Raw genomic sequence first — 23,444 nt, 5'->3', positions numbered from 1 at the left:
GTTTGCAGGCTTGAGGAAAGGAAATAAAAGGCATAAAACTGGAAGTAATAAGTGTGTGTGTGTATAACACAACAAAAAAGAAAAATTGAAAATTGAAAGTCACTAAAGGATGGAAGGGACGCGGGTGGTGCTGTGGGTTAAAGCCTCAGCGCCTAGGGCTTGCCGATCGAAAGGTCGGCGGTTCGAATCCCCGCGGCGGGGTGCGCTCCCGCTGTTTGGTCCCAGCGCCTGCCAACCTAGCAGTTCGAAAGCACCCCTGGGTGCAAGTAGATAAATAGGGACCGCTTACTAGCGGGAAGGTAAACGGTGTTTCCGTGTGCGGCTCTGGCTCGCCAGAGCAGCGATGTCACGCTGGCCACGTGACCCGGAAGTGTCTTCGGACAGCGCTGGCCCCCGGCCTCTTGAGTGAGATGGGCGTACAACCCTAGAGTCTGTCAAGACTGGCCCGTACGGGCAGGGGTACCTTTACCTTTACCTTTAAAGGATGGAAGTCAAAATGTATGTATATGCGTTTGGTTATGTTTTGTTATAGTTGTTCTTTTTCTTTTATGTTTTTCTTTTATTCCTTTTTTCTCTTTGTATTGGTTTTCTGATTGTATGGAAAGGTGGGATATAAATGCAATAAATCCTCATAGTTTCCTGTGCTTGGTTCTCCATAGGTTGCTGCTCTACAGCTCCCCTCAGCCCCCAGCTAGAATGGCCAATGGCTATAGAAGCTGTAGTTTGGCAACATCAGGAGCGCCAGAGGTTTCTCACATCTGCCCTAGGTGCTCTCCTTCCCTTGAAACGAGACATTCACATGCACGTCCACAATTTTCATTAAGCCACTGGATTTTATTCCACAGTGTACAATCACAACAGTCAATTTAACATGGGAAATGATCAGATGAATGGCAGGAAAAACATATTCATTTAATCATGATGAATCTTGTGGGGGAGTTTCTAAAAAGAAAGCAAACCCAAGTACTGCATCTTTTACATTTCCTGCTTATTTTGACATCTTTGCTCATCAGTTATTAGTGAGTTAAAAAGAAAATTAAACCAATGGCGCTAAAGGGGCTAAAAAAAATGTTTCAGAGTAATCAAAATGAAAACTGCTAAACCTGCTTATTATCAACAGCTAACCCCATTCCCTGCAACCTGCACATTCCTCTGCCATGATGCATTGCGAATCTTAATTGTTTTTCTACCCATTCGCAATGAAATAGTATGAGTCAGAATTTCTGGAAGAACAGCCCTTTTTTGCTGAGGGTCGCTGCCAAATTCTTCTGATGCAAAGCAATCCCTCCTTACCCCCAAATTATTACATATTTGTACAGGCAATACGTTGAAGGGGAAAGGGAATCTAAGGTAACAAGTTCACTCTTTAGCATTTGTATATCAGTTTCACGGTGGCCATATTGGCATGATGGTATCTTGACTTAATAAGCGGAGATGTGAATAAGGTTTTGCCCACGCATTCAGCTCCTTCACTGAAGCCGCAATTAAACCAGAAACTTTCTAATTAACCAACTGCTTCCTATTTCATCCGAACCAGGAAACGACGGTTACAAGCTTTGGAGCTAGCCAGGTTCTTAAACCAGCTTCATATTGCGGTTTAAGGTCTTTTCTTGTCTTGAAGGTGATAACTGCATTTCCCCAGTTTGGGTGACTATGGTTAGACTTACTGTTTTAATTGCAGCTCACACGAAGGAACAGAAAGGGCTGCATGCACAGGCAAATGGCTCATTCGTCAAGCTTATTTCTGGTTCCTTTGTTAAGTGAGTACTGCCAAAACACATCAACAAGATTTGTTTTAAAGCACCAACACCACCACTTTTCCTTAAAAAAAATGTAAAATGGAATAAAGCAATGTCTGACCGGATGGAGACAATACTAGTAATGGCCATACTGTGACCCCTGGGAATAAGAACTATAGCCATAGTGGGACGGTCGCCCGTGATAGGAGTAGGAAGACTGTCCTTGTCTGTGCTGCTGATAGTTATTTCCCCAGCTTCTCTCTTGCCATTGACCGTATCTATAGCCTCCTTGCCGGTCATATCTGTCCCCTCTGCCTCTGAATTGTCTGCTGTCTCTGAATCTGTAGAAGGAAGCAAATGGTATGCATTTTAACAATATTTATTTTCAAATTGAATCGACATACACTGTCTCAGTAGGGTGGATAAAATATATTGGATTGTATCCAACATGGCGGTATGTTCAAGTCAGTTAGCACAATACAGATTCTGCTGGCAAGATGTTGTCTGCCAGCAGGAAGTTGTTGCATGGGAGAATGCGTAAGAAGATTGCTCAATCTTTTTGCGCGACAAAGTTACCAGCAATCTGTTGCACAGCAGGTTTCTGTTAGTGCAACTACTGCACTGGATTCCTCTGTTGCATAATATTTCAACTTGTATTTGTGTTAAGTGAACAGAGAACATTGGATACAGCCACTTTTTTAAAAAAAATCCAGTTTGAAAATTGAAGTATAAAGACTTAAGTTTCTCTTACAGAAGCACTTGGTTAATATTTTTTTTTAAATCTGAACACAAGCATGTTAGATTTAATATCTAATCTGAATAATTGCCTTCTGCCAGATGCACAGTTAAAAGAAGCTTTTCCTTGTAAACAAAGAACCAGTTTTCTCATTTCTCAAATGTGCATATTTACACTCTACCTGATTTGCAGATTTTGTATTTGAAACAGTCCTGTTTAGGGAAGTTTTTAATGTTTGATGTTTATTGTGTTTTTAATATTCTGTTGGAATATTCTGTTGGAGTGGCTGGGGAGGCCCAGCCAGAGGGGTGGGGTGTAAGCAATAAATAATAATAATAATAATAATAATAATAATAATAATAATAATTTTTGGTTTACAGAGTAGACCCAGTGAAAGTATTAGATTTACAGTGGTCATTTCCATTCATGCTAATGGGTCTACTATGAGTAGGACTTGACTACAGCCCTAGGCTAAAGTTTCTTATTTCAGAATGTTACATCCAAGCAACAGCTAAACCGTCTCACTTGCAGGGCCCAAGTACTATGAAATGCAGCACAAGAAGCACCAAGTAAATCTAATGCACAATGTCCTTTCTTGTTTCCCTAGTGTCAGCAGCCAAGATTAAGTTAAAACTAAGGAAGCACAGTATGTACAGCCTGGAGTATATGACTCAGAATATTTTCAGTAGGTAGAAAATCCCAAGTGTCTTGTAGTGGGGCTGAAGTATACATTTGTCACAAAGAATCATAAGAAACGTAGATCAGACCACGCACAGCGAGATATGTTATCTAAGAATGCAAATGAATTTTATTTTATGTTATAAAATAAAAGGCCAAAATAAATATAAATATTTCGCCTGCTGATTAGCAAAGTCATTTTTCTGCTAATAATTATGTCACAGAAGAAAGGCTATTTGGCTGGCGAGGTGAAGCCTGAATCTCTTTTCTTTGCCATGGGGGGAAAAATCACTTCATGCCCAAGGAAGCAACTGGTCCCAAGGGCAATCTGTTTCAAGAGTTTCAGTTCATTCCTTTTGGCATAAGCAGCACTTTGATTCAGCTCCACACAGAATTTAAAACCCCTGGCTCTGTTGCTTAAGCAGAGTGCCTAGATTCCGCACCCCTGTGGCTACTGGCTTGGAGAAAAGGGAGAGGGGAGAGAGAAAGAAAATTAACCCAAAGCATCAGCAACTGATGGCTCCATCAGGGATACTATATGATCCAGGTAAGGTAAAGGACCCCTGGGTGGTTATGTCCAATCAAAGGCAGGAAGGTACCATATTTTTTGCTCTATAAGACTCACTTTTTCCCTCCTAAAAAGTAAGGGGAAATGTGTGTGCGTCTTATGGAGTGAATGCAGGCTGCGCAGCTATCCCAGAAGCCAGAACAGCAAGAGGGATTGCTGCTTTCACTGCGCAGCGATCCCTTTTGCTGTTCTGACTTCTGAGATTCATAATGTTTTTTTTTCTTGTTTTCCTCCTCCAAAAACTAGGTGCGTCTTGTGGTCTGGTGCGTCTTATAGAGCGAAAAATACGGTAAATGGCGTCTCCATGCGCTCTGATTTCCGCCACGGTGTTCCGTTTCGCAAGAAGCAATTTAGTCCTGCTGACGACATGACCCAGAAAGCTGTCTGTGGACAAACACCGGCTCCCTTGGCCTGAAAGCGAGATGAGCGCCACAACCCCATAGTCGCCTTTGACTGGACTTAACCGTTCAGGGCCCTTTACCTTTTTACTATATGGTCCTCAGTTGCCAACCAAAAGGTAACCGTCTTGTTTTGCAGAGATTATAAAGTAGGATCCCGGCCCATCACCAGCATAACTGCCTTACAGTAAAAGTATGCTGGGCAAAAGTAAAAACAAGGGATGGGGTTCACCTAACCATTAGCTCAGTGAGGGGAGGGGGGTCAGGAGAATTTCTAGAAAAACCCCATGGAGTGGGGGAGAAGGGGCATTGTTGCATTTGGCAACCTGGCATGCTTATACAGAAGGAATATTGGAAGAGTGTGATGCTGAATTCCACGCAATGGGTGGCACCCAATGCTAGACCTTCTCAAAAGCAGACCCTTTGAAAATAAGGAACCTAAGATAGTAATGCTGATTAACTTCAACATGTCTACTCCGAGTAGGACTAGCATTGGGTACAGCCCCATGGCAACAGCTACTACTCAAATCTTAGGAAGGGAAAAAAACATAAACGCTTTAGCACAAAAACGCACTAAAATAATCTGTCTGTTTATGTGGCCAAAAACCTTGTGTGACAAATTATAGCATATACCAAAACCTAAACTTGTTTCTACCCTACAAGTCTTCCTCAGTGGCTCAAAAAAGTATCAAACAACTTATAACATGAATATGGCCTCTTAGCCACCATGACCAATGATGTGGTGAAATGACCTCTCCTCATAGCAATCAAATCACTGTAAAAAATCCAAAGTCACGCGCATGTAAAAGAATATTACCAATTGAGTTGTTATTGTGGTAGTGCCTAATCACACTTCCTTTGAGGGACCTGGGAGGTGGTATTATTATTGATTGTTGTTGTTGTTGTTGTTGTTGTGCAGCCCATCTGACTGGGTTGCCCCAGCCACTTTGGGTGGCTTACCATTGTACATGAACTGAATTTTATCTCTTCACCATATTTGATGGGTAGATGTTCACACAATTTCTCCTTTTGACCTTCCCCAACTTGCTCTTTTGTGTTTTGCATTGGAGGCTAGATATCATTCTCTTGTGCTTTAGTTTCTTACAGTAAAAATAGTGGCTGCTGAGAGCATCAGTGGACAGGGTAACATTTATATAGAGCCAATAAATAAGAGCAATACCTGTCTCTGTATCGCTGGTTGCCACCTGATCTATTTCTCCAGTCCTCTACTAGAGGAGGTAGATCTGCGGCACGTTGAACGTATTTCTGATATTCTTCATCTTCTGAAGAAAATCGATTTGCAAACATCTTTTCATAATTCTGAAGTATCTCAGATACAGAAGGCACGGTGGGTTCTCTGGAAGTTAAAAAAAAAAGTCTCTCCTAAATTACTTTATCTGTGGAAGTTTGAGGATTAAAGTTGTTTACAAACTGGATTTACAAGTGAGAAAGGGTTTTGTTTCAAACATCAAGGGTACACTGAGAGCAGCTCTTCTTTGAGAGCCAGTGTGGTGTAGTGGTTAGAGTGGTGGACTCGTAATCTGGTGAACCAGGTTCGATTCCCCGCTCCTCCACATGCAGCTGCTAGGTGACCTTGGGCTACTCACACTTCTCTGAAGTCTCTCAGCCCCACTCACCTCACAGAGTGTTTGTTGTGGGGGAGGAACGGAAAGAAGAATGTTAGCTGCTTTGAGACTCCTTAGGGTAGTGATAAAGCGGGATATCAAATCCAAACTCTTCTTATAATCGAGGCAGTAATCACGATGTCATGCACTTAACCATCTGCAGCTTTCAGCAATACATACAAGAATTTCCACAATTGTGGGCGAGCCACGTATACAAGCTATTTGTAGAAAATCAGACACTGACAAACTCTGAATCAAAGCTACTCAACCTTTGGCCTATCAAGTTGAATATAGCTCATCAACTACATACTGTGGCCTGTCTGATGCTTGGCAACCTCCCTATGGCTGAAGACAAGACAACAGTGCTCACGATGACTGAACATGATTTCAGTAAGGCATCACTTTCCAGGGTGAACAGTTCCATCTCTCTCTTGGAAGGTTTATTAAACCCCTGGCAAGCTACTAATCACTCCTGGATATCTTGCATTAAGCTTGATTTAGTTCACACATTGTTCAGATTTTCTCTGTATGATCTTGAGGTTTGTTGATTTATTTTAATTTCCTCACATTTATATCCTGCTTTTTCATGGAACCCGAAGTTATTCCAAACTCCAGGAAATGTTATCATATCTAGGTAATTTCTGGAACAACTAAAAATGAAGCATTTGCGCCTCAAGTATATATGCATATTTATTTATTTATCATCATTCAACCTCCTGGGAGATCTTTTTTTTAATTAAGCCGTTTCTAAATTTTCTAAATAAAAGAGGAAATGCATGTATTCTCAGGATAGCTATTAGAATACTCAATATTTCCCTGTGTTAGAAAGGTTGTGTGAAATCAAAGAGGTTGTGTTAAACAGATTGAATCGACTGTGCATTAAACTCTTTTGAGAAGATACATTCCTCCCATCACAAGAAACACACACTCTGTTGATGTTAACCAGGGGAGCACTTAGGAGGCCTATAGCTCCGCTGGCTGGTTTGTTGCAGGCTATAACACTAATCATGCAGGGAGATATTCAACATGGACCACTAATTGCCTTTGAGAGTGATTAGGAGACACCTCACAGAGCTACAATTCCCAGCACCCTGAACAACCCAGGATTCCTTGGGGGAAGCCATGACAGTTAGAGTGCTACAGTATAAGAGTACTTTAAATGTATGTTGTGGAAGTGACTCAAGGCTCCTTTAGTCCATTAATTTAAATGGGTCTACTCTGAGTAGCACTAGCACTGGACAGAACTGGGCAGAAAACTTCTACAGTTTCTGTGCTAATGATATTTCTCACTGTGCTAATATCTCAAAAACCTCTTCTACAGATTTGAATAGGTTGTGTGTTGCTTTGCCTGTGACTTGCGTGTTCTGTTCTTAATCATTAATATGTCTGCATTTAAAAGAGAGACACCAAAGAACTGTAGACACAGGATTAAAATTAAATGAATAGATTAATGGCCTAATTATATTTAGGTTTTTGCCATTTTGCTTTGGTTTATGGTGCTTCCTTATTGCATAGCATACTCCTACAACCACCAAAAAAGCAAAGCGTTGGTAAGGGAATGTTTTCAACAGACCTGTTTGCCCAGTCTTCAACGATGGGAGGTGGGTCTGCAGGGCGTTGGACATATTTCTGATACTCCTCGTCTTCAGAAGTATATCGATGAGCAAACAGGTTATTATAATTCTGAAGGATGTCAATTGTGGAAGCCATTCTATAATCTCTGCAAATATGAAAATAATAATAATAATAATAATAATATTTTGACCACCTTTGGAAATCAAATACTTGTGTAAATCTTTGGGTTGAAACTGTCAACAAAGTGAATTACAGAACTGAATGAAAAATATAACATTAAGCTTAAATTTTCTGTTTCAAACAATGGGTGGTATTCAACTAATTTTTTACACTAATTAGAGCTATTGAAATTAATGGGATTTCCTCATGGGCCATTGGTCTGAGTAAAACTTAGTTGCCTGCTACTCAATAAGTCTGTTATTTATCCTTTATATAGCTATTATCACAAATAGTTAATTTAAAATGTCAGCCTCTCCGTAATTTGGATTAAGATTCTTAGTGCCCCCCTCCAACACACACTCAAAGTAATTATACAATGGGGAATACTATCCCTGTACATTTTGTTAACTGGGCATTTGTATTCTGTGGGTTCTGTATTCTGCAGGCACATGGTGCAGGTTGCTTCAGTACATATGTGATTTTTTTCACCCTCCACCTAATGAAAAATCCCAGCTGTTTCCAGGAAAATGACTCTAAATATATTCAGAGTACATTCCCCTCATTACTGGGATTAGTTGCCCCAACGTGCTTTAATCTTCTCGAGGTATTGCCAGAACTGTTAGAAGCGTGGGAAGAAAGTGGCCTTTTCACCATCTTCTCAATGCATGATTGTAGATAACATGTGGATTCTAATCTTTTACTACACATCTCTGCCTTAATTGATCTGAACAGTGAACTGCAATATATGGTTCCGCAGTTGCACTTAACTCAGATGGATCAGAAAACCTGCTTCAACTCAAATAAATGAAGATGAGTCAAAAGTGGTGTGGGAAGAGGGAGGGAGAGAGATCCATACTCACTTTTCTTAAACAATGGTGGGTGTGAATGAGAGTGAATATAATAACAGAAAAAGAACACTGCTGCATCAGGTCAAAAGTCCATCAAGTCTCACATTCTGTTCCAACAGTGTTCTTTTGGAACACTTGAACAGTGTTCAATGCTGTTAGTTGCTTTGGAAACTTGAGACAAGAAGTAAGATACAAATATACTAAATAAATACTGAGAGCCTGCTGGATCAGGCCAATGGTCCATCTACTCCAGCATCTTGTTTTTAAAGTGAACAACCAAATGCCTGTGAGAAACCAGCAAGAGGAATTTGGGTACAATAGCAAGTTTCCAGAAATTGGTATTCAGATGCATTTGTGCCTCTAGCTAGAAGCAGAGCATAACAATCATGGCTAGTAGCCTTCGACAGCCCTCTCTTCCAAGACTCCTCCATAATTAGTGCTCAGCCACCTGCTTCTGAGATGGCTGAACACTGAACTATGGAACTGTGTGGGAGAACCTACCTCACAGGGTTGCTGTGGGGGATAAATGAGAGAGAGAACCATGTACACCTGCATCCCGAGCGCACTGGAGAAAAAGTTGGGATATAAAAGTAAGAAATAACAATAGTACAGTGGGACCTCAGGTTACAGATGCTTCAGGTTACAGAATCCGCTAACCCAGAAATAGGACCTCGGGTTAAGAACTTTGCTTCAGGATGGGAACAGAAATTGTGCTCCGGTGGCACGGCGGCAGCAGGAGGCCCCATTAGCTAAAGTGGTGCTTCAGGTTAAGAACAGTTTCAGGTTAAGAACGGACCTCCAGAATGAATTAAGTTCTCAACCTGAGGGAGCACTGTACTGAGTTTTGAAGTCTGAAGTTAACCTCTAGAATCTCGCCAGTTAAAAAGACTTTGCCTTGATTCTGAGACCTAAGATTCTTAAGGCTTATAGAGTACAGCTGGGAGTCAAACAACACAGGCCTAGGCAGGCCAAATGGTCTGATACAATATAGGACAGTTTCGTTGCGATCACAGAATCGTAAAACATGTACAGTGGTACCTCGGGTTAAGTACATAATTCGTTCCGGAGGTCCGTTCTTAAGCTGAAACTGTTCTTAACCTGAAGCACCACTTTAGCTAATGGGGCCTCCTGCTGCCGCTGCGCCGCCGGAGCACGATTTCTGTTCTCATCCTGAAGCAAAGTTCTTATCCCAAGGTACTATTTCTGGGTTAGCGGAGTCTGTAACCTGAGGCGTCTGTAACCTGAAGCGTCTGTAACCCGAGGTACCACTGTACAGTTGGAAGGGACCCCCTAGGAACACCTAGCCCAACTCCCTGCAATTCAGGATTCTCAGCTAAATCATACACAGCAGGTGGCCGTCGAACCTCAGCTCAAAAACCTCAAAGGTCCTGAGACACAGTGTGTGTGTTTGGGGGGCGGGGTAAGCAGAGAGAAGGGATGGCGACGACCCTCCTAGAGCCCCTCGTCCCCCCCCCCATCTCTACCCGCCCGCCCCCTCCCTCCGCAAAGTACCGCCTGCCTGTGAGGCACAGGCCCTTTCGACATGCCCAGAGGCGCTCTCGTCCCCCTTCCCACGGCTGAGGGGCTGGCCCCGCTGTGGCAATATATGGGCTCAAATGAAACCTCAAGGAGCACACAGCCCCGTCCAAAGCCCCGAAAAGGGGATGCGCCGCACTCAGCCCGACCCTGAGGAGAAGGAGACCCCACAGACCCTCACCTGAGGCTGCAGCAGGAGGAGACCCTGTTTCTTCTTCCGCGCGCCGGCGGCCTCCAACTTCCGGTTCCGCCCCTTGCCCCGCCCTCCCCAACTGGTCTCGCTGGCGGTGGGCGTGGCTTGCTCGGCCTGAGGTAAATCGAAAAGGCGGGCCTCGTCGCTTCTCTGTCTCCTCAGGGGCTCAGCTTTCGCGCTGGTCTCGGCTCGGTTCGCGTCCCTTCGCGGACTCCAAATAAAATACACAGCTTTGACGACGAGGGAAACCTCTCGAGTCAAGGCGGCGGCGGCCGAGGGGGTGGGGATTGCTCTGCCCCCTAAAAGTGCGCCCGCCGCCGCCCCACGCAGTGAAACACCGACCTTGTTGGCTGAGGGGAGGGGAGGGAAATAATGTCGACTCGGGGCAAGGGTTCAGCACGGAAAAACAACAAGTATCGAAATAAAAGGTTGGGTATACAAATCGGATAAATAATGATAAGACTATGGAGTCATTCCTCCAAGGTTGAAATTGACCACCAGCTGCGAGTCCGTCAGTCCGTCCCCCACTTTTTAGACGACACGAAGGATCAGAGAACTGCAGAGCTGGAAGGGACCTACAGGGTCATCCAGTCCAACCCCCTGCAATGCAGGAATGTGCAGCTCCCCCATGCAGGGATCGAACCTGCAATTTTGGCATTATCAGCACCGTGCTCTAACCAGCTGAGGTAAAGGGACCTCTGACCTTTAGGTCCAGTCGTGGCCGACTCTGGGGTTGCGGCGCTCATCTCGCTTTATTTGCCGAGGTAGCTGGCATACAGCTTCCGGGTCATGTGGCCAGCAGGACTAAGCCGCTTCTGGCGAACCAGAGCAGCAGAAATGCCGTTTACCTTCCCGCCGGAGTGGTGCCTACTTATCTACTTGCACTTTGATGTGCTTTCGAACTGCTAGGTTGGCAGGAGCAGGGACCGAGCGACGGGAGCTCACTCCATGTTATGTACTGAGTTGAATAGGATCCAAACTGCAGCAGTCTGATTGGTCCTAAAACAATAGGATCCAAAAGGCAGCAGTCTGATTGGTCCTAGAACAATAGGATTCAGAATGCAGCAGTCTGATTGGTCCTAGAACAATGCAGCAGTATGATTGGTTGGCAGGAACTACCCAATCATGCTCCAGATAGAAGTGAATCCACAACCTGATTGGCTTACAGTAGAATTCCAGAATTAGCCAATCATGTGCAGCCCATTGTGTAAATAATGTATATAAAGCAGATACTTTGAGGGGACATTCTTTCATTCCTCCTCACCACTATGAGCTGAATAAAGAGCATGAAATCACTTTGCGACGATGAGTATATTTCACCCCGTTGCGGGGATTCGAACCGCCGACCTTTCAATCGGCAAGCCCTAGGCTCTGTGGTTTAACCCACAGTGCCACCCGCGCCCCTTTATTCATATTTTATGCACCAAGTCCTCATTGCACGCTCTCTCATACATAAAGTATTGCTAACTGTGGAGCAAAGACAACCACCAGACTTTAAAGCCATCCCGTGGAAGTGAGTTCCGTACTTTAACTGTGCACTTTTCCCTGCTGCCTGGAGGCGGCAGGGAGAGAAATCGATTGTTGCCAATGGCTGCCCGAGGCAAAATTGAGATACTGCCGCTACACTCAAATATGAAATTGAAATGCAACGTTGTTGATGAAGGATGGGTGCCCCCCCCCCAGTCAGCTCCAGTCAAGGATCTACCACCTGTTCGGTTAATAAATACCAGGATGCAAGAGTGTTGCTGCTGCCTGAGGCGAAGGGCCAGTCTGCACCTAACCAACAAATAAATATTGGAATATATGTAGTTTGCTGCAGGCCTGCCTGGTGAGGGTCCACCACCACCGACCAGCTGCTGCCACAGGTGTAATGGTCAGAGGTTAGTTTTGGTTCAGGAAAAGCTTTGGTTTTAGACAGCAATCCTAAATATTGTAGGCTACTTCCAAGTAAGTTCCCACTGGAATCAACAGAGCTGCTAAATCAACATTGCCTTTCGTGATCGGGTGTGTGTGCATTAGTACGGCTTTTTAAATAGGCACCTTTAGAGCACAGAGTACAACCCCAAAGGCCCTGATAAGACTTGAGTTTCCAATATAATGCTTGCTAGGAGAGCATTTCTCTTAACAGTGACCTTTAAATGTTAACTGCCTGTGTAACAAAAAAGGGAAAAAAGTTGTTTTTATATTGAAGAGAAGACATTTTCTGAAATGGAGCAGGGAGGTCGGTAGCGAATGCTTCCAGAATATTTTATTGCTGTACCTTGGGACCGATACAAGCATAAGATTCCAACTAAATTTCACTCTTATTGTTATCATTATTTATTAAACTCATATGCCGCCCTTCATCTGAAGATCACAGTGTGGTTTACAGTACAATAGCATAAAATACACAACTTAATAACAAAATAAAACCATACACCCCCCCCCCACAGACACACCAGGGTTTGGACTAGATCACCCTCAGGGTCCCTTCCAACTCTACAATTCTGTGATTCTATGAGAAGGTAATAGATTGTTTAATCAGCCAAAGACCTGAGAGAAAAGGAGCGTTTTTTGGCAGGTGCGTAAAGATGTGAAATGACGGTGTCAGACAAGCCTCCACGGGGAGGAGGTTCTACAAATTCCATTCTTCCCTCCTCAGTGCTACATATTCCCTTACCACTCACCCTGCCTTTCACTGGCTTTAGCCTCTACTGGTGCAGAGAGATCTCAGTTATGTGGCAACATATTTTTTCTCACCAGTGTGCAAAGGAATTTCCTATCCTGCCCAATAGGCCTAATTCACAGATAGGATTGCTCTGGTCAGATACACGCTTGCCCTCTCATACTTGGGTACATCACTGGGTCAACTTCATAATATTAGGCAGTGTTCTCCAAACCTCTAGCAATTGAAGTACACTTTAGTTCTGATTTATAGTTGGATTTATAATTAGAATCTGAAAAAAGTATAAGAGCCTCGGACAGAAGATCACCAGGTTGATGGACCATATGGAACTGATAGAAAGGACTGACAGAATCCGAGACCAGGGAGAAGAGACGGTGGAAGAAGATTGGAAAAAAGTTTTAAAAATTTATTTATAGAAATATTGTAAAATTAATGAGCGTTAGAAAAATGTTGGAATGAAATTACATGGCTTTAGTAGAAACATTATAAGGACTTAAGTACAAATAAGTTTTAGGGCTTTAATGGTAAGATAAGGTTAAAATAAATTAAGACAATTAAATGACAGAAAACAGTGAAAGGTGGAAAGGATTTGCTGAAATAATTAATAACTAGAACACAAAAAAGGGAGGTGTGAGGAGGTCGATGAAACAAGTTAATGAAAGATGAATATAAATATTGGATGTGTTTTTAATTGTTTTTTTGATGTATTGTGTCCTTTGCTTTCTTTTCATGTATTGTAATGTATTGATTTGTATTGTTTATTCTTTTTTTCTTGCTTCTTTCTGTAATTTTTAAACTTTTAATAAATATTATTTATTTAAAAAAAAGAATCTGAAAAAAGTAATGGCAAGTCCCAACCCTGTGACTCATGCAGAGATGCAGTGGACATCCTCCGATCAGTTAGGTGGGGGTCAATTTCAGGACATTTATGCTGCATGAGACAAAGGATGAGATCCTTCCCCACCCAATTCCATTTACAGAAACTAACTGGTTGAATTTTGCTTCAATTCTGGTAATGAGATAGTCTTCTACCACACCTGAGGGCAGCAGGCTAGTTTGCAGGGCAGGTCAAGTGACGCACAGCCTCTGCCTACCAACACATCCCTGCCACTCCCTGCCTCCCCAGCATCTGCTGTCTGAAGCGGCTGTCTCAGTACCTAATGGTAGAGCTGCTCCTGCTCCTACCTGTTCTTAAAGTGCTACTTGAGAGTCTCTGCTGGTTGAGGCAGAACAAGAAATCCTCCCTTGCGAGACAGTCAAGTTATTTTTTTGCATCTGAGGCAGAAAATCTTACCGTCACCTCTTTCTATTCCTTGGCTGAAAAAAGGGAAACAACAAAAGTAAACCACTAAAATTGTGCTGTGGTTTCAGGACAGTCTAATAAGTTACCTGAGGCAGCTGCCTCCCTTTGCCTAACGGTAGGGCCAGCATGGGGAGTTTTCTTATACAGAATCAGATCGCCTTGCTCAGTTTGTATGCACTGACCAGCTGCAGCTCTCCAGGGTTTCAGACAGGAGTCTTTTTCTAGCCCTGACTGGAGCTGCTGGAAACTGCACCTGGGGCCGTTTACATGCAAAACATGTGCTTTATCACTGAACTACAGCCCCTCCTCATCCCTTGGCTGCTGCACCACTGCTGCACCAGTAATATCCCTTTGCTGCAGTGGTTCCACAGCCCAAGTGACTGAATGATCTAGTTGTGACGGAGAGATGTGACAGAATCACTTGCTTTGAATACAGGTTGATTAGAAGTAGGCAAGGCCAGAGGAGTGGATAATGCAGAGGAAGAAAGGGTAATCTTCTTCAATAAATGGGTGCCTTAGGGCCACAGAAACCATAAACTCGTTCTTTCGTTCTTTCGTTCTTTCATTCTTTCTTGAATGTCTCCCTTCCTCTTGCTGCTGACACATAGCTTAGGAGTTACCGATTCAAATATGAGTAAATAAAATCCTATTATGACTCAGGAAGACTCAGGCTGCACTTCACAAAGCCGAGTGAGTGGTTCTTGCTTTGGGATTTAGATAAGCAGATGTTGCATCACGGTAGCGCATTGTGGGGTGCATTTAATCTGGAAATTTAGCAATCCCCCCTTTTTTGCAAAGAATGGCAACAACAACAAGGCCAACAACACCAGGCACGAATAAATGTCCCGGAAACAAAAGCTTTTTTAAAATTTATGTATTATAAAAGCAGCAACAGCACACAAAAATTAGACAGTTAAAACTTAAATGCCACTATTAAAAGGAGTGTGCATCATCAGGAGCATAGCAGCTCCAGGAACACCGCCCACATGTATGAAGAGGTGAGGCATAGGGCCACCTCTCTCTGGCCAAGGAAAACTATGAGGACTGTGCATAGACTGTACCTTTAAAATCACATTATTTTGCTCAAAGAACCCTGAGCACTGTAGTTTACCCCTCACAGAGTTACAGTTCCCATCAACCTTTAATAAACAATGGGACCCATAATTTTTTGAGGGGAGAAATGTGCCTCAAATGTACTTTAAAGGTATAGAGTGTATGCAGCCTGGGAAGTAACATTTAGACTGCAAATGTTTACACATTTACTTGGCAGTAAGTCCCACTGAAGTCAATGGAGTTAATTGTTAAGTTTTTTGGGGGAAACCTCCTCCTGACGCCAAGCATTTATAACAGACTAAAACTTACAGAGATGGAATTTACCAGTAATTCACACCCAGGTTGTGTACACAGCATACATTTAAAACACATGCCTTCCCCCAAAGAGAGGGGGAAGGGTGCTGGGAAATGTACCTCTGTGAAGGGGAAGCTACAGTTCCCAGGCCTCTTTGGGGGAAGTCATGTACTTTAAATATATGTGTATGCACAGCCCAATAGGACACTCTGTTTTCTTAAGTTAGGGTTGGTTAAATATTGTAGATGTGAGCATAACGTACATCCATAGATTGCATCTTTGGCTAATCAATAGAGCTTCAGGACAGTTACTTTGAACTAAGGTGATATTCCAGTTGCATGTGCCCCCATTCTAATCATGTTTTGTGTGTGCTGGGTAGCTGGAGCCATCTTTCAGATTTTCCACAATGGTGACAATAGATCAGAGGCACTGGAGTTGACTCCATCAGAGCTCTGCTGCTGCTCACTGCTATCACCAGAACCAAATATACCAGCTAGGGAGACCCACCAGAGGACATTTTGCCAAGGGAATATTCAGACCTGGAGCCAGGCTTGGATATTTTCAGATGATACCAAAGATTTGTCTAACCTATTTTGGGGTGGGGGGAGTCATGCAGTATTTTGGAAGTGATTTTAAAACAGATGGACAAAGCAACAGGAAGGATGCGCCAGGGACATGCCAGATGGACATGAACATATTTGAAGACTTGGGTGAAGGCTGGCCTCCTAGCAGGAGGTAAAAATCAATGCAGCTTATCCTAAAGCAAATTTCAATTATTAATCTTAATGAATACATTGGTTTTTTTGCACGGGAAAAATACAATGTGGCCATATGAGGTGGCATCATGCTGCTTTCATTGTACACTAAAGGCTGATTCAGTCAGGGAACACTGTGGCTTGTTTTTGTTCACAGTTGTATAAACTGATTTGGGGTGAAAAGCTGCATGAGAAATATATACAGTGTTAGATGTGCAAGCCAGTTAAGTAGCAAGTAACATGGTGTGCCAGACTACAAATACTTAAAGTGTAGTATTCTAGTACTAGCCGAGTCTGATAAGGTTACCGCAACAATAATGAGGAAGGATATGCATGGGAAGCTCATTGACAAAACTCAGCAGGTAGCAGACCTTACTTAATTAATCACTTATTATTTTCAGCAAGCCATGTCATTTCAGCTAACTGTGCTTTGTATAAGCCCTGCAAATAAAGACTGGAAAACCGATTTTGCTCTTGATTTCAAGTCTCCATTTCTCAAGGCTCATATACACAGTGGGAGGTGGGAGTTGTGGTCCAACAACATGTGGAAAGCCATGGTTTCCCCATCCCTCATCTGGCAGCAGCTGTGAACCATGACAGCTAAATGGAGCCTACATTGAAGAGATAACAAAGTACTTGCCATGACCATTGAGGCATTGGCATTTACTGCAGATCCCCAAAGCCAAGCTGCAATAGCCTTCCGGAATTGAGATGTCAGGTGCCCGTGAGCCTGAACCAAGGACTGCAAGCCTAAGTCCAGCAAATACGGTAAGGTCCTTTCCCCCCGCTGTATTTCAAACTGAATTGGGACAGTGTTGTTCACATCAGAGAGGGAGCAGGGATGTCTTCACCAAATGTGAATGCCCTTTTTGGTTTCCCCACACCTGCAACACACACACACACACACACACACACACTGCTATTCATGAAGCTGCCATCTGTGCACAATGGTGGTCTCAAACATTCACATTACAGTGGCACCTTGGTTTAAGAGCAGCTTAGTTTATGAACAACTTGGATTAAGAACGCTGCAAACCCAGAAGTAGGTGTTTTGGTTTGCGAACTTTGCCTTGAAATAAGAACATGTTCCGCTTCCTGTTGAGTGTGTTCCATTTGTAAATTGAGTCCCCCGCTGCTATGGGAAAGCACGCCTTGGTTTAAAAATGCTTTGGTTTAGGAATGGACTTCTGGAACGGATTAAGTTCATAAACCAAGGTACTACTGTACTCTGCATCTAGTTTTCTAGCTGGATTGAAGCTGATTTGAGGAAAGCACATCAAACAGCAGTATGTGTCAAAAAACAGCTGGATCAATATGGATTGTGGCTAACTCCACGGGAATGTGGCTTCAAAAACTAGCAGTGGTTGTAGAATAAGTAGTAATGTGAACGTCCCTTGAGTCTTCTGTTATTTGGGCTGATTATTCCTAGTTCCTTCCACCTTTTCTCATATGATTTGTTTTCTAAAAAATCAAAGGGAAGGATGTTGCCTTTGTGTCTTGTTGTGGACTTCCTAAAATCATATCTTTGGCCATTGTTAGAAAAAGGATAGTGGACTAGGTGCACTTTTGGCCTGATCTAGAAGAGCTCTTCTTATGTTAGTGGAAAGATACAGGAGCTGTCATATCTGAAAAATGGTAGCAGAAATTAATAAGAGAGCTCACTGTGACTTTCTAATTGTGTAAGGACACGTGATTCAAATAATTCATATCTTCACCGCCAAACTGAATGACAACCAAACCAGAGTTTTGCTTTGATGGGCTGCAGGTGCCAAAGAATGCCTTTTGATAAACTGACTATACTCATCATTTGCAAGCAGGGAATCAGAAGGATGTCTGGAATTTTACAATCACCTGCGCACGCATGCCTCTTGAAAATTAAAGGTATTGTTTTGTGCTTCCCATCTCCTCAAGTGATGATTCTAACAGCTGTATTTTTCAGCTGAAGAGAAAAGACTAGATATAAAACTGAGTGTTGCGATATTAGTTTATTTACAAACTATGCAGGTTGAGCAAGCAAATAACCATACAGTTTTTAAAGCAGCATTGGTTTCCACTCCATCAAAGCAACAGAATTACCATATTTTTTGCTCTATAAGACTCACTTTTTCCCTCCTAAAAAGTAAGGGGAAATGTGTGTGTGTCTTATGGAGCGAATGCAGGCTGTGCAGCTATCCCTGAAGCCAGAACAGCAAGAGGGATTGCTGCTTTCACTGCGCAGCGATCCCTCTTGCTGTTCTGGCTTCTGCGATTCAGAATATTTTTTAATTTTTTTCCTCCTCAAAAAACTAGTTGCGTCTTGTGGTCTGGTGCGTCTTATAGAGCGGAAAATACGGCAACTTGCAGTCCACACCAAGATTCCCTCTCGACGTCCACTGGCAAAACTCAGATAAAACACGTGTTAAGTTGTTCATAATATATTCTTAAATGACAATTTAAGCAACTCTAATAATGACAATCTCTCCCTGGTTGCTTTGAAATAGAGCCCAGTTTTTATTAGATAAGCTTGGATTATGAACTTCCCATGCCACAGAAGAGATGAATATTTTCAGCAGATGCCTGCCATTTCTTTAAGACACGGGGATTTGAGTTACAGATGGTGACAAGAGGCTGAGAATTCAAAACACCCGAACAACATACAAGTTGATATGTGAGAAAAATATTTTGGAGAACAAAATGATTCTGTGATTTAATTAGCCTGAAAATTATGCTGCTGTCCTCCAAAACTGCATAGTCTGCCCTGTTGTTTCACAATTTGTTGTCCTGGAAGGCTGTGTGCTCTAAGGGCATAATCCATAACTCTGCTGTGCTACCCTCTTAACATCATCAAAGTTGGCCCATTACCATCAGTACATGTATGTGAGATTTAGAGCAAGGGGTGGGGAAATGTTTTCAGCTCCCACATACCAAAAGGGAGGGGAGGAATGAATTCATCTTTTTACCATAGGCTGGGACGTGGGTGGCGCTGTGGGTTAAACCACAGAGCCTAGGACTTGCTGATCAGAAGGTTGGCAGTTCGAATCCCCGCAATGGGGTGAGCTCCCGTTGCTCGGTCCCTGCTCCTGCCAACCTAGCAGTTCAAAAGCACGTCAAAGTGCAGGTAGATAAATAGGTACCGCTCTGGTGGGAAGGTAAACGGCGTTTCTGTGCACTGCTCTGGTTCGCCAGAAGCGGCTTAGTCATGCTGGCCACATGACCCAGAAGCTGTACACCGGCTCCCTCGGCCAATAAAGTGAGATGAGCGCCGCAACCCCAGAGTTGGCCACGACTGGGCCTAATGGTCAGGGGTCCCTTTACCTTTACCATAGGCTAGTTTCTATATACACCCCTCTCTAGCCTGCCTGCATCCAGGCAAGGAACAGTCAGAAATTAAGAGTTCAGGGACATAGTCCAGCCAGGCAAGAACAATAAGAGAGGGTGTGAAGCAAGACTCGTGATAGGGTGTGTCCTGAGAATGAGAGGGTGTAGCTTGGGGAGAGTATGAAGGGCCATATAAGAGAGGCCTGGGAGCCGCATTTGGCCCCTGGGCCTAAGGTTTCCCATCCTTGCAGCTCCTAGATGGAAACCGTTACAAAACTAGTCTTGTAAGCCAGGTGGGGTAAGACTTCTCCAGGACCAAGGAAGGAAATGTTCATAAAATATATGGATTTCACACACCACTCCTTGTTTAGATTACATATGACCCAGCTGGTATATTGTGGGCAGGCATGTCAGGTTAATTCACAGTTCTTAGATTATTAGGATTGCTATTTGGTTGTTGTGAAGAAATCTGGGTTCAGACAGAAAACTATTAATTGTGGCCAGAAAGACTGGTTAAAGCCCTTAATGGTTAGAGGCTAAGGATGCTAGGCTGATTCTTTAATCACATCCACACTGTATATTTAAAGGACTCTTAAACCACTTTTAACAGTCATGGATAATCCTGGAAATTGTAGTTTGTTACAGGGCACTGGGAACTGTAGCTGTATGAGATTAGCACCCTTAACAAACTACAGTTCTCAAAATTATTTGGGAGAGGACCAAGTGCATTAAATATGCTTTAACCTTAGCTGGAATTTTACTTTACTCCACTCTTAAGTTGTATGATTTTGCTCTACCATACACTTATGCTGTGTGCTGTTATGCTTATTTGTTGCTTTTAATACTGCATTCATATGTTGTGTGAATGGTTTTATTCACAGTGCCTTTAAATCTTTTTGATTGAAGGTGTCAAATAAGTATGTGTGTGTGTGCGTGTGTGTGTGTGTGTGTTTGTGTGTGTGTGTGTGTGTGTGTGTGTAATGCAATGTGAAGAAAAATCACTGACTCTGCAGTACCCTTTTTTGCAGTGCCCCTTTTCAACTTTTCCAGGACTGCTGTTTGGAAATCTGCCTTGAGGATCATGGCCTTTAAATCTCCTTTGAGCAGACTTAGTGGCTGGAGTTACAAGTGTTTAAAATCTATGGGGGTACATTAGACTGTTGAGGGTCTGACAATGCTTATGTGAGGAAAATCCGCTGAACTACATTCGTCTCATGTGTCAGAATGGCGCAGCTGCTTATCTTGGAAGGCTTTTCAGAATTTGCACTAGATATTTCAGAAAGCCTGTCTCAACGTTACAGCTAATGGCAACGCTTGAAACCTCTTAGCATGATGCATATGGAGGAGGGGGACGGCGGGGGATGTAATTCCATCTGAGGGCTCTGGTGACATTAAACGGCTTGAGCTTCACTTGAGTGGTCGGCGATATCGCTACCTAGATGGAATTTCACCCTCATTCTGCACAGTTGGCAGAAGATGCTATGTGGCGTGGGTGCTATACTTTGCTTTCTCGCTTTCTCTCTCTTTTTGCTGGCTTGGCAATATCCCTAATTTGCACAGAACTTTTAACAAATCTACCCTTAATTCATATTTATATATACATATATATATTTTTAAAAACCCAGCTGACTGCAACTCTATGCACGCTTGCCTGGGAGCAGTGGTGGCTGGTGCCCATTGGGATGGGTAGGGCAGAAGGCAGGAAGACCAACAGTAGGTGGCGACAGAGCCACTTACAGGCAGGGCCAACTATAATTTAGGTTTGTACACATCTTCCTACCTGCTGAGTTTTGCAAGGGGCAACACTGAGACTAAGTAGAGGGGGGGGGGAGCTGATATCCAGGGCCACCCACTGGGCTGGTTGTAACTAAGAAGGCAGGCAGGTGGGTCCTGGGTGAGGGTAGACAGAGGTTGGTGGCAGTGGCGTAGCATGGGGGGTGCAGGGGGGGCCGGCCGCACCGTGTGCAACATCTGGGGGTTAGGGTTAGGGGGGGGGGCAAATCCACGGGTTAGGGGGCGCAAATCCACGGGTTAGGGGGCGCAAATTACTTGCCTTGCCCCGGGTGCTGACAACCCATGCTACGCCACTGGTTGGTGGGGCAGCACCTCCTAGCCCCATTATTTGGTTAGTATTGTATGTGTGTGTTTATTTCCCACATTTTTCTTCAAGGAGCTTAGGGTGGCACACATGGGTCTCCTCTTCCTCATTTAATGCCTGCAACAACCTGGTGAGGTAGGTTAGGCTGAGAGGCAGTGACTGGTGAGCTTCCTGGCCACGTGGGGAGCCAAATTCTCACCTTCCTGGTCCTAGTTTGACACTCTAACCACTGCACCACACTTTTGTTGCCCCCCCCACCAAAGGTGATTTACCCTCCAAAAACAAAGCATTAAAAACCAAGCGTGATAGTCTGCAGGGGGTGCCTTGGGAAGAATGGCTTCTCCATTAGCTATTCCTTTAAGAAGGCCCAATCCACCTTTACAGGAGCCAGGGCTGCCTGCAACTCAGCCAGCCTAGCCAAGGGATGGCTACCTCTGCAAACTGTGCACTAGTTTGGTTGGCATAATAAAGATGTTGCCCTGCTTTTGGATTCTATCTTATGGGCCAACATGGCTACGGTTTTAGCGTTGTTTGGTTAAGAGACAACACTGCAGTGTGATCTTTCAGGAAGATACAAAGGGTTAGGAGATGGGGTGGTAGCCAACTAGGTTTTACTCAGAGTAAATCCATTGAAATTACAGGGCACAATTAACTTAAAAAAAGGTAAAGGACCCCTGACAGTTAAGTCCAGTTGTGAACGACTCTGGGGTTGCAGCGCTCATCTCGCTTTACAGACTGAGGGAGCTGACGTTTGTCCATAGACAGTTTTTCTCGGTCATGTGGCCAGCATGACTAAGCTGCTTCTGGTGAAACCAGAGCAGCACACGGAAATGCTGTTTACCTTCCCGCTGGAGCGGTACCTATTTATCTACTTGCACTTTGACGTGCTTTCGAACTGCTAGGTTGGTAGGAGCTGGGACCGAGCAACGGGAGCTCACTCTGTCGCGGGGATTCGAACAGCCGACTTTCTGATCGGTAAACCCTAGGCTCAGTGGTTTAGACCACAGCGCCATCCGCGTCCCCCTGTGACTAACTTAGACTCGTTAATTTGAATTGGTCTACTCTGAGTTGAAACTTAGTTGGATATGACCCAGTTTGCAAATTGCTGGCATCATGAGAAAGAAGTCTTTTCTTGTTCGTTCTTTCTTAAGTAGAAACACAAAGCAGGTTAAAAGAACTTCTGTGTTCAAACTATTTTGGAAACAGAGGTTCCACAGAAGAAGTGTTCCTAAGTCACAAGACAAAAATGAAATGTCTATGCCTCCAAAACGTATTGGAAGAACCATATATAGCAATTACTGGATTGTTTATGAACGAGCCATTTATTATACTCAAACAGATGACATCAACTTTTAAACACGCGTCATAAAAATACGTGCTCGTCCTCTCACAGTCTTGCTTCAGAACATAGACGTAGAAATGCCTTGCTCACTAATACCCAACAGCAAGTCTTACACATATTCAAAATGTCTGTCCGTGAATTTTTTCAGCCTAAGGGAGAATTCCCACATTCATATTCCGAGCATCATCGGCCCTAATATTGTGAGTCATCTCAGATCCTTGCCATGTAACCTCAAAGGCCACATTTGCGCCATATATTTAAAGCACTCTTACACAACAGCAACCATGGCTTCCCCCAAAGAATTATGGGAACTGCGGTTTGTTAAGGGTCCCAGACAGAGAGAGACAACTTCTCCCCTCCCAGAGCTATAATTCGCAGAGTAGTTTGACAATCAATCTCTCTTCATAGGGAACTTTGCGAATCGTAGTTCTGTGAATTGTAGCTCAAGTCCATTTCCAACACACACTCTAGATTCCAGAATCACAGAGTCATAGAGTTGGAAGAGACCACAAGGGCCATCGAGTCCAACCCCCTGCCAAGCAGGAAACACCATCAGAGCACTCCTGACATATGGTTGTCAA

The 23,444-nt window shown here is 43.6% G+C and overlaps 1 protein-coding gene across 1 annotated transcript; it reads right to left on the bottom strand.

Annotated features, from left to right (window-relative positions):
- Positions 1–813: 813 nt before the first annotated feature.
- RAMAC (RNA guanine-7 methyltransferase activating subunit) lies at positions 814–10,147 on the bottom strand. Its single transcript, XM_083412347.1, has 4 exons — positions 10,044–10,147; positions 7,318–7,464; positions 5,300–5,476; positions 814–2,080 (listed from the first exon to the last, which is right to left on the bottom strand). Exons 2-4 carry the CDS (start codon positions 7,452–7,454, stop codon positions 1,876–1,878), a joined length of 519 nt encoding a protein of 172 aa, XP_083268473.1. The 5' UTR covers positions 7,455–7,464; positions 10,044–10,147; the 3' UTR covers positions 814–1,875.
- Between the last annotated feature and the right edge of the window lie 13,297 nt (positions 10,148–23,444).

The sequence above is a fragment of the Podarcis tiliguerta genome, assembly GCF_965153285.1.
Source record: "Podarcis tiliguerta genome assembly, chromosome: 14".
Lineage (NCBI taxonomy): Eukaryota > Metazoa > Chordata > Lepidosauria > Squamata > Lacertidae > Podarcis > Podarcis tiliguerta.
This window is presented reverse-complemented; position numbering and strand designations above follow the sequence as displayed.